The sequence below is a fragment of the Aquarana catesbeiana genome, linkage group LG03 (genome assembly GCF_042186555.1).
Source record: "Aquarana catesbeiana isolate 2022-GZ linkage group LG03, ASM4218655v1, whole genome shotgun sequence".
NCBI lineage: Eukaryota > Metazoa > Chordata > Amphibia > Anura > Ranidae > Aquarana > Aquarana catesbeiana.
The window spans coordinates 194525539-194537750 of record NC_133326.1 but is presented as its reverse complement, the minus strand read 5'-3'; the positions used below and the strand labels follow the sequence as shown (position 1 = coordinate 194537750).

Genomic DNA, 12212 nt, shown 5'->3' with positions numbered 1-12212 from the left:
AAGCACCCACCCCCCCATGTTGAAGGCATGTGGCCTGTGGCCCCCCCTTTTCTGACCAGCCGGGCTGCATGCTCGGATAAGGGTCTTTTATGAATTTTGGGGGGGACCCCACGCTATTTTTTTTTTGGTGTGGGGGTTCCCTTTAAAATCCTTACCAGACCGAAGGGTCTGGTATCGTCCAGGGGGGGGGGGGCCACGCCAATTTATTCTCATTTTGGAGGGGGTCTTCAAGATCCTCAGCACACAAGTCGCACCGCAAGTTGGATCATCATGATCCGACTTTTGGTGCAGAGAAACATATACAGCGTTAAACCACGTTTAACAGCCTTTACCGGCGTCTGGCGTTTTTACAGCTCTAGTGCTGGAGCCTCAGAACTCGCTGGTCTTGGGGTTTTTTTTTTTTGGAGCTTAAAAACGCTTATGCCATCGTAAAAACATCTGTGAGCATGAGGCTATAGACTAACATAGAGAGGCATTTTTAAGCTGTAAAAAACGCTCCTAAAAGCGGCTGTAAAAACGCCCGTGGGCATGAGGCCTAATAAGAAAAGCCAATTTCACAAGGTCACATTAAAAATCTTTAACCACTTGCCGACCGGCTCAGGCCGATATACAGCAGCAAAGTGGTTCGGTCCCGCGAATTGCCGTATGGGTAGGTCTGTGCCTTTAAGGGCGATAGCAGGCACGCGGGGAACCCGATGCGCATGGCCGGCGGGCACGATCGCCACCGGCCATACGTGATCGCGTGCACAAGAGCAGGAACAGGGATTTGTAAACACACAAATCCCTGTTCGGTCAGGAGAGAAGAGACGTAGCGTTTGTTCCTACTAAGTAGTAGACATTACCACATACAAACATGGTATGTTTTTACATGTCTTGGTATATGTTTTAGACATTTATATTTACACAGTTTCATTATTAAAGGTTGCTTTGCAACCACATATACACAGTTTTATTCACAAATGCATTCAGATGTTTTATTGTTACTGTTTCATGCGCTACCCCTGGATTACACATGGTGATGTTCTTATTTTATTGTTCACTTTGAGGTAATCTGCCGATCACCTCGTTTTTGTGGTCCACCTCCGTGTTTTTCAGGGGCTTTGTATGTTTCTTTTAGCCACGTGTTTGCAATTAAAGATCAATAAATGCATAATGTGATGCATTTCAATCCAGTATATATTTGCTAAACAATATGTGGTCATTTAGCTATGATTAAGCAACGATGATGTTGTGAAACGCGTCAGGTATCTTACCCTGCTGCAATAAAGGCTTTTATTGGAGTACGGTTGTCCAGATTACTTTTCTTCATTATGTCTCCTCCTCCAGTCAGTCCCCTCACAGTTAGAACACACATTTAACCCCTTGATTGCCCCCTAGTGTTAACCCCTTCCCTGCCAGTGACATTTACACAGTAATCAGTGCATTTTTACAGCATTAATCGCTGTATAAATGTCAATGGTCCCAAAAATGTGTCAAAAGTGTCGATCTGTCTGCCGCAATGTTGCAGTACCACTAAAAATCGCAGATCACTCCCATTATTAGTAAAAAAAATTAATAATAATAATAAAAATGCCATAAATCTTTCCCATAGTTTGTAGACACTATAACTTTTGCGCAAACCAATTAATATACGCTTATTGAGGTTTTTTTTTTACCAAAAATATGTAGAAGAATATATATTGGCCTAAACTGAGGAAGAAATTTTTTTTTAAAAACATTTTTGGGGATATTATAGCAAAAAGTAAAAAATATATATTTTTTTTTCAATATTGTCGCTCTTTTTTTGTTTATAGCGCGAAAAATAAAAACAGCAGAGGTGATCAAATACCACCAAAAGAAAGCTCTGTTTGTGGGATACAGCGTCGCACGACTGTATCGCAAAATATGGCCTAGTCATTAAGCAGTCAAATCTTCCACTCTAAGTGGTTAAACAACTCCCTCTAGAAAGAAAATACATACAATACAAATATCAGAGTTATCACAGTTAGTGCCAGTTCACATGGGGGCGACTTGTCAGGCGACTAGGTCGCCTGACAAGTCGCCTCCCGTTCTGTACAATGGAACCGTTCTAATAGGAGCGACGCAAGTCGCTCCGACTTAGAAAAAGGTTCCTGTACTACTTTGGGGGCGACTTGGGGAGACTTGCATAGACTTCTATACAGAAGTTGTTTTGCAAGTCGCTGTGGCAGTCGTGTGCAGGTCGCCTCGGTGAGGCGACCTGCAAGTCGTGCCGCCCCTAGTGTGAACCGAGCCTTACTGTACATAAAAACTTAGTTCTCCTTAAATATTAGAGAGAATTATTAACCTTTTGAGAAATTCATTACGAACCTCCATCCATCTCTTGGAAGGTAGCTAAAAGCGCCATCCACAACTGCTGCAAAGAACTGTCCACCCGTAATGAAGAGTGTGTTAATTGTTACTAGTCTTCCTCTCAAGTGTGAGGGAGCGGCTTCTGCTATATACACCGGGACAGTCATAGATGCAATACCTTGAACAAAAGGAAAAGGCAAATATGTTAAAATAAGAAGCAAGGTTCAACTCAACTGAAGTATAGTCTTAAAGTGTTTCTAAAGTAAAAAATGTTTATGAAAATAATAAACGTGTTATACTTACCTGCTCTTTGCAATGGCATTGCACACAATGGTCCTGAACCTATTCTTCCGGGATCCTCCAACGGCACTGTCCACTCCTCCAAGTGCTTGCTATGGGGAAGATGTGCAGGCTCGATCCTGAGCTGGGCTGTGTGCATCTATTAACACACCAAGTGCCCCATCCCCAGCGCACTCCTCACAGGATTTGATTGACAGCAGAAGGCAATGGCTCCCACTGCTCTCACCAAGTCCCTGTGAGGTGATAGCGAACAGCACTTCTGGATCAAGATAAAGCTCAGGTAAGTATCTGGGGTGGCTGGGGGGAGCTTAGGTTTGACCTCATATTATGTGGTTTTGGTAAATCTTAAGACAAAAATCTGCAGAAAATCTAATAGTGTGTATGGGACCTAAGTGAACTTGAGGTGTATGTAAACCCAAAATGTGTTTTTAGTATGTTTGGCATTGTGCCTCATTGTATATGGTTTTCTTAAGTAAATCATTTTTGTAAATCTGCTACAAGGTGATGTACCTGGAGATCCTGTCAGTAACAGCACTTCCTGTGTAGGCTGATAACACTAAGCCACTACCTCACATTAGCAGATGTACTGTCAGTCTGTCAAAAGTGCTCCTTCCATTCAGGTGCACTTAGTAGCAGTGTTGTCAGCCTGTTCAAATTGCGAGGCAGTGGCTTAGCATCATTATCTTGCAACACAAGGTGCTGTTACTAGCAAGAAGTTTGCAACAGATAAAAAAAAACTTTGCTACAGGTTCACAAAAACGAGTTGCTAATGAAAACTGTATACAGTGAGAAATAATGCCACATGTACTACAAAATATATTGCGTTTCCTATGCTTTACCAACCTTTGCAGCAACAGTTGTAAAATGTACTGCCCATTACAATTTTAAACAAAAGTTTGGGTACCCTGTCACATGCCCCATACATTTCTTGTAACACGCTCTTTACACTCCTTGTAGCCACCTGGCATATTCCTAAAGATTATTCTCTGACTGTTCCTTACAGAACCATTTAAAGAAGTACTAAATCCTCATAAATCACATTAAGTAGTAATAAATCGTATTAATCACAGATTCAAAAGGCTGTAATAATATTGTTGAAATATTTTTTCGCAGTTTGAAAATGTCTGCATATCCTCAGTCCAACCCTGTAGTTCCTGTTGCTGTAGTCTGGCTCTTCATAACAGCCAGCAGGGGACGTTGATAAATCAGCTTTCTGTTGGTTGCAAAACTGTATCTCCCATGGTTCCTTTCAGTGTCCCCAATCACTATACTGCTGTTCTGTCTGAGCCACAGTGAAAGAACACATCTCCAGGCACCCTTCAGATGTAATTGTTCCAATAAATCAGCTGGCCACTGGATAGTGTAGACTTTAGCTATGTATTCTACCCATCAGTTGCTTGATTACAATCTGCCAGGCCTTCTTCTGGACTAGTGATCTAGCAACTGATCAGCACTGTTAAAATCTACACACCCAGGACCAGCAGGAAGAAAAATGCTCATCTAAAGAGATGCCAGGGGTTTGTTCTCCCATTCTGGCAGCAATACTCATTACTTTATTAAGCAGAATGAATTATAGACACAAGCATAAAATAAATGAATGCTGATGGGCAGGGCCTGATTTACATCTCAGGAGTTTATAGGTAGAGAATTCTAAAAAAAAAAACAAAAAAAAAAAAAAAAACAGCACTCCTTCTGCAAGTTAAAATTCTTCCCAAACAAAAATGCAAACATTCCCCATCCTCACAGTCCCAAATCCCCCTTCCAGCACATATCTTTGCCCTTCAATCCTGCCTTCCAGCAACAACCCCCCCCCCTCCAATTCCACACAAATCACCCCTCATATCCTCTTCCCTTACAAATCCCCCCCCCCCCCCAGCATAAATCCTCTCCTCGAATCCTCTTCCCCAAATACCCCCTCCTAGAACACATCCTCTTCCCTTACAAATCCCACACCCAGCATAAATTATCCCCCATCCTAGTACAAATTCTCACCCCAAATCCCCCCTCCTAGTACAGATCCTCTCCCCCAAATCCCCCTCCTAGTACAAATCCTCTCCTCCAAACTCCCCCCTCCTAGCACAAATCCTCTCCCACAAATCCCCCCCTCCTAGCACAAATCCTCTCCCACAAATCTCCACTCCTAGCACAAATCCTCTCCCCCAAATACGCCCTCATAGCCTTAATCCTCCCCTCCAAATCCCCACTCCTAGTGTAAACCCTCCCCACCCCCCACACAACCCCATTTCAAGCGGGTCAGGGCTGGTTCACACTACAAAAAAATGCACTCCAGATTCGTTTTACTGCATTCCAGTACAGTCCAGTGCAGGAAAAATGTAGCATGTTCTTTTTTTTTTATGGAACTGAAACGCCCTGCAAATGACCACACTGGTGTGAACTATACCATTGGAAACCATATAACCTACTTTTCTGACACAGCATGACGGCATATACGTATGGGTAGGCTCCGCCCCCTGCCCTATTCCAGGACCAGTTATACTATAAAAGTAAGTCTACTCCCTGCAGGCCACATTTTTTTTCCTCACTGCTACAGCCGGTTATGCTACTGCTGAAAGTAGGATTTTTCTTTTCCCTCACCTTGCCGGATTCATCTGGCCAAGCCGCCCAGGTTCAAGCCTCTCCTGTGACGAAGCTCCCGGTACGGGCAGACATGAATGCCTATATGGGGGAGACCTCCCCCCCTCAAGATCCAGGATAAGGGGGGCGATGGTATCTGGTCTCTAGAGATTGCTCCTTCATCATGACTCAATGGATGCACACTCATTGGACTTCCGGTTGGACCATGAAGCATGCAGGTGGTAAGGCACCACATGGTGCACAAATCTATAGTATTCACTTACTGCTGCAAGCATATGTCACACATGCAATTTTCTGTCCTGTCCATAGTTTTAGTCGGTTTACTATTGCCTCACAGGTTGTGGTTTGTGTCTGCAATACTGCTAATGCTGATAGCAGGTGTGCTGTGCTAGGCTGAAGCCTTCCTATTAACTCAGCAAGGCCTGGTCCTACAGGCTTGACTTATTGTCTGCAAGTATGCTGTTAGCTTGCATCACTGAACGTGTATATCACATATGTGAATCTTACTGGCTTTCCATAGTGCCATTCTGTTTACTAATGCTTCACAGGTTGTGTCTGCAGTATTACTTATGCTTAGGCTGATTTCAGGTGGTGCTGAGCCTTTCCTATCAACGCAGGGCCTGGCCCTGCAGGCTGGGCTTACTGTTTATTAATGCTTGGTTGTGGTATGGACCTTTTTTTGCGGTACATGTGTCTAAGGTAAGTTTAACCTGCTAGTGCTAATTGTCTGATGACTATTAACCTGCGCTGTTGCCTGTGATTACATTGACTCGACAGTACTATGACTGATATGTGTTTATCTCTATGCATTTACATGCTGACCTTGATGCTGAAATGAAAATCAGGATCTGCTTAGTTACATTTCCTTAGTCCTTACCTGTTAGCAACGTGTAATTGCTCCTGTTATTCCTGGTACAACACAGAGGGATATGTGGTTTGCTGTTTGTAGTGGTTACTACTGATGGACTTTTAAACAAATACTCCCAAGGCATGGCTCCAGTCTTTCAGCTCATCTGTGGACCAGTAGCAATCAGCCTTACTAGAGACCAGCAATGTTCATTAGGGTGAGGGCAGGTAGGTATATTCTATATCCTAAAACAGTACACATTATGGGCATAATGGATTGTAAATCTCTCCAGCCCTCAACACCAACACCACTTCTCAGGAAGAGGAGAGTCAGCCTGCTTCTGCAACAGGGACAGGTCCTCTTTAGCCCTGAAGGAATCACTATGTATTTAACTGCCAGAAGAGGCAGACCAAGGAAATCTCTACAAAAATCATAGTGGACTGGTGTGTCGGCCAAAATGCAAAACCAAGTTGCAGGTCAGAGGCAGTGGCAAATGGGCAGAGACTAAAAAGGCCTACAGTCACTAATGATTCCATGCCAAGCCTAAATCAAACAGCTGTGTTTATTTAAAGGCAACCTCTACAGCAGAAGCAGTTGGCCAGGGAGTCTATCAGACTGGCCAGATGGGTCAGCCGTATGCCGCATACACACGAGCAGACTTTACGGCAGACTTGGTCCATCGGACCGGAGCCTGTTGGATAATTCGATTGTGTGTGGGCTCCAGCTGACTTTTTTTTCCCAAACGTTCGACGGGCCTAGAAATGAATGTATGCTAGTCCAACGGACAAAAACCGACGCTAGGGCAGCTATTGGCTACTAGCTATCAATTTCCTTATTTTAGTCCGGTCGTACGTCATTATGTACGAATCCGTCGGACTTTGGTGTGACCGTTTGTAGGCAAGTCCGTTTGTTCGGAAAGTCCATCAGTCTGCCGAAAGTCCGTCGGATAGACCGTCAGACCAGTCCGGTCGAAAAGTCCGCTCGTGTGTACGCGGCATTTGTTTGCTTCTAGGAAATTGCTATGGCAAGTTGGCATATCAAAAGCAAAAAGTGGATGCTTTAACTCTAAACTGACTTTAAATCTAAACTGACTGTGTGGATCTCTATTGCAATAATGCTCAGGTACTAAGCTAATCAACTAAGTCATTGAAAAGGTACCTCTGCCTCAGAAGCAGCCGGCCAAACAGGCTTTATCAGATTAGCCAGGGGTGCCATTCTGCCAGAAGAAAAGCAATAGCCTTTGCAGAGACCCTGGGACAGCGAATGGATCTGGAGATGACGAAGGTTCATAATACTATCAAGTATTGTTTTGTGACCTGCGGTGGAGTTCACTTCGGTAACCAGACTGTCAGGACCCCAGACAAGATGAAAGCAGGGCTCTGGTCAGTGATAAACTCTCTATGATGGCAGATCCTAGAGTGAAAATGAAGTAACCAGCGATGCAGTTCAGCCACTGTGGATACAAGACTGTATGCGGTTTCTCTGGTAGTCTGTTGTGGTCAGTTAATGACTTATGGCTCATACCACAAGTATCACATCCCACTTTTAAGTTAGAGTGGTGACTGACTGTTCAAGTCAGATCCAGTGATATCTAGAAGGGGGGTTAATCCCTTGGGTTAATCACCAATAACCAGAGGATAGCCAAAAGGCAAAGTAACGAATATTGAGTGACAGGTTAAACCTGGGAAGACTATAGAGGAGAATAAAGAATCAATAATCATCTTTATTTGTCTACCTAAACCCAAGTCGCCCAGTAGGGTCAGCTGACAGAATTTTATGTAAAATCTGAGCTTTAGGATCCGTGGGTCCTGTGCATTAAGGAAGCCATTGAAATTTTTCATTCCTCTCCTCAAACTCATTGCATTCCCTCCATGATGCATTAGAGCACAAGGGTTGTGACTGCATGTTCAGTCAAAAGTAGGACTTGGTCAACAAGCAGAAGGATTAGGATCCAAAACCGCATATGGCATCACTGCAATCAATCTCTCCAGCCATCAGTAAGGCTTGGCTTCCACAAATCGTTGCCCATTATTTCCAAGGAGTACCGTTAATAGTGGTGTGACTTCTAATCGCAGTGACTTCAAAGTAGTCCCTGCACTACTTTGGTCTCACTTTGATGCGACTTGGGGCCATGGACCTCAAGAATACACAGGCATTGCTTCAAGTCTCATAAAAGTTGCATCAAAATCGCACGACTTTTTAGGTCACAGTAGTGGAAACCTAGGCTAAGATTGTAGATGGTCTTTAGACCTAGCAAGTGTGTGTGTACTGTATACACACTTCAAGACACCCATGTTTCTGCAAGTACCTTTACTTGGCCGTTCAAGTTCACAAGTTCATTTGGCAAACTGTGGCCTTTCCACAAATTCCGAGTATTTCCCAGGATATTAGGTCCAGTAGTGGCCGTCTTGCGGGAACAAAGACTTCTGGTGAGCCTTGTTTGGGCAACAACCTGGCGCAATGTCTTCCAGGTCCTGGGGAAAAAAAAGTTCAAGTTCAGATTCTGATCAAATTGGGAGGAGCCATCATCGAGAGACCAACTAGTCTCATTACAGCAATGACCTGCCTGGAAGGAGTTCTGAATCTCTGAAGAATACAGTAGAATTACCCTCAGAGGGAGCAACAGTATAAGTATTTCACCTTAACAAATTTATAGCTCTTTCCCACTGGTTGCATCCCACGGTCGCAAAAGGGTAAGGAAATAGCCTGTAGTAACATATGTGGTCCGAGGGGCCCAATGGAAGGTTGACAACAGTATTACCTGGCTTTTGTAGCAAGGGAAGATTTGCTTCCTGCACCAGGAACAGTGACTCCACAGAGGAGACAAGTCCCTTTTTGGAGGGAGCCAAGCTAGCTAATCTTTCAGCTTATCAGCTACTAGGCATACCAGTCATCACAATCTATTATTTGTCGGGTATTCATGCAAATTGAAGACAAGATGTCCAAAGTCAGAGTTGCAGTGGTCGCAGACTGAAGTCCTTCTGAAAACACATCAAATAGAGCCTCAGCTATGCTGCAAAGACTCAGAAAAATGGGGAAGTCCTATCTTCGTTGTCGAAGGAATGCAAGACTGGTAAACCTCTGTCAGAGGTATCTCCCAGTCAGGTCTGCCGGCCCTTTAGGTTCGGGTTCCTAGAACTTCCTGCCAGACGGCGTAAGGTACAAAACCGCTGGATGTCAAGGGATTGTCTCCAAACCAACAAACCATTCAAGGGTTCGGCAACAAATAGAGAGATCAAGATATTGATCTGACAGTAACCTTGGTGGCTTCCCAGAGGAGGAAGCAGTGAAACTTCTGACATCCAGCTGGGTCTGCAGATTAGCAATATGTATATTGAACAAACCTAATAGTCTCCAGGATCCTTATCTTCAGGATCCGCAGTCGTTCAGTGGTACTGAGGACACTAATTGCCCGGTGGCTTGCAAGTCATGATATCTGCGGGTACAGTCTCAGATCCGAGAACCTGCTATTCTCCTTTCTGAGATCCAACACCTCATACAGCGTGGCCAACTGTGTCTTCCAAAGTTAGACAAGTTATATCTAAATGCTGGAGACCAAGAAGTGAAGGCTCACATGGAGGTCTCACATTTAATGTTAGTGTTTTAGTGTTTGAAATCTTATGGAGGTTAGGGCGCCTACTCCAAAACTTGAAGTACATTAGAGCAGGGGAAACCCTACAGAATTTAAAGGATGGAATCTTCTGTTCCATACTGTAAGGATTGAATATTATACAAGTAAGCCTAGAGACGGCATTAAAGGATAGCTGAGGATCAGTCGTGTCCTCACTCTCTGGGAACCAGTAACTGTTGCATATCTTGGCAAACCAATTCCGAAAGACCTGTGCAGGTTGTTCGTTCCCCCTGGGGTCTTCCAAATAGTGTGCGACATATTGTCTCACTCTCCATTCAGAGGGATAAGACATCCTCAATATGGCCAGTAACACTGAAGAAGTATTTTGTATGGCTAATAGATCTTGAAGGATCTCAGATATCCAAGTATCAAGCCATAAACTACCTAGTTGCTGAAATTATCAGGCAAAGTGGTTCTAGTCTCTTCCTCAGCACTATACAGAGGTCTGCATCTTTGCATCTGGGTTAGAACATCATCCTTCTTACATATTCAAACTAAAGTGTTTGGAATACCACAAGCATTGAAAATAGATTCAAGGTTGAAGAGAGACACAGAATTGGCCCTTCTTCAAGGAGAAAACAATAGGCTCTTTAGTCCTAACGGCATCAGAAGACAATTACTGTCCATAAAAGACAATCGCAGCAGTCCGGATCAAGTTAGTCAAGGGGCTTAGATGGCTAGGACAAATCCATTGAGAGCAGAGACCGCTTTTCCAGACGGATTGCACATCCATGGACGGAACTCCAAAGGAGTCCCTCCAGAACTAATATGTAAACTACGACTTGGTCTACATTCAACACCTTGGGGGCCCCATTTTAAAGTGGACCCAGTGGCCTTAGCTACAATATATTTCAATCATTAGTGGGGAGAGATCTAATCCTCGACTTAAACACGTCAGCATTACCCACCCTTGTTGTCTGGTGAGTTGGTACATCCCATAAGTACATGCTGTCATGCTGTGTCAGGAAAGAGGAAAATGTTATACTTACCTGACGGTAATTTTCCTTTCCTGATGCAAAGCATGACAGCATATAGGTCCCTACCGAAAGGGCTTCGCAGTGATACTAAGTTACGAGAATGTGGCCTGCAGGGAGGAGACTTACTTTTATAGTATAACCGGTCCTGGAATAGGGCAGGAGGCAGAGCCTACCCATACGTATTTGCTGCCATGCTTTACATTAGGAAAGGAAAATTACTGTCAGGTAAGTATAAAATTTTCCTCTTTCCCTGCAGAAAAAAATGCACTGGACTGCATGCATGTGGTGTGAACTGGCCTTCAGGCTTGCCATCTGACATCCCTATTTTGAATCAGCAGCACTGGACAAGAGAAGTGCCTTATTTCTCCTTGGCAAGTACCTGCACTGAGGCTTGGAGTTGATTCTCTATGAAGTCAGTGAATTGTTTTAGCAAAGGATGACATTTTTCTCCTCCAAGATAGGGTTTCCACCCCAAAGGCATCTGCGTGTGCGCCTATCTTTTTTAACCTAGATTTTAGTATTTGTGCAGAAAAAAAAAAGTCCAGATTTACAGCTAAAGAAAAAAAAAGCATATTTTCCTATTTGAATTCATTATATCTACAACTCACCGATCACACACATGCACTCAAATGTAAATCAGAAACTTTTAGGGGTTCCCTATAACATTAAAATTTTGTTCAGGGTTTCCCCTTGTTAAAGGCTGGTGCTAGGTCACTGTAAATATTTTTTTTCAGTTTATAAGAGTAAAAAAATGAAAAAAAAAAAAAAAATGGACTCAAAAAGAGTATACATTAACAAAATTGGCAATACAAAAATAAACAGAATAGCACAGGAAAAAAAAAAAAAACTATGTAGGCCTAAGGTTTTCTTCGTTCATGTCCTTATGCAAACTTCGTTCGCCAATTAAAAAAAAAAAATACAAAAAAACCTATGAAACCGTTTTAATACAAGTATTAGAGCTATTGACATGACAAAAAGTCTAACTGACAGACAATACCACTAAAGATGCCAACACATCATTCAATGTTATTTGTAACAGAACCATCCTAGGGGCAGTTTCTAAAATATACTGGCGCCCAGGAAAGTAGAATGAAAACTTGGCAAAGGTCATTACATTTATTTTTAACTAACGATCAAGGCAATGTCAAGAACACAAAGGGGGTGCAGCTGTTTTTCTCCTTCACAAAATAGTTTTCTGCAAATGCTATTAATTAGGAGCAAGCGCTTGCAGGGCTGGGCCAAATGTCAAAATCTCCTACTCAGAATCATTCCATTCAAGTTTGCAAATCTGAGCAGGAGTCTTAAAGGATACGCTTTTATTTAATTAAAAAAATAATAGATGCACATATTTTTGCAGGTAAAAAAGGGCATTTGTTTATTTTTTTAAAGACAGGAGCCTACACCCATGACCAGCATATTGTGGGTATAATGTCAGGCTCCTGCACAAAGGGGTAGATTTACTAAACTTGGTGCACTTAGAATCTGGGGCAGCTGGGCATGGTAGCTTCTAACCTCAGCTTGTTTAATTAAGCTTTGGCAATGAGCCCCTGTT

General features: G+C 43.1%; 1 protein-coding gene across 1 annotated transcript in view; it reads right to left on the bottom strand.

Moving 5' to 3' along the window:
• The window catches only part of SLC2A13 (solute carrier family 2 member 13), a 387337-nt gene that overhangs the window by 284617 nt on the left and 90508 nt on the right, over positions 1 to 12212 (bottom strand). The window contains exon 2 of the mRNA XM_073619685.1: positions 2329 to 2488. Within this exon, the coding sequence (XP_073475786.1) occupies positions 2329 to 2488 (160 nt within the window). The remainder of the gene's footprint in view (positions 1 to 2328; positions 2489 to 12212) is intronic.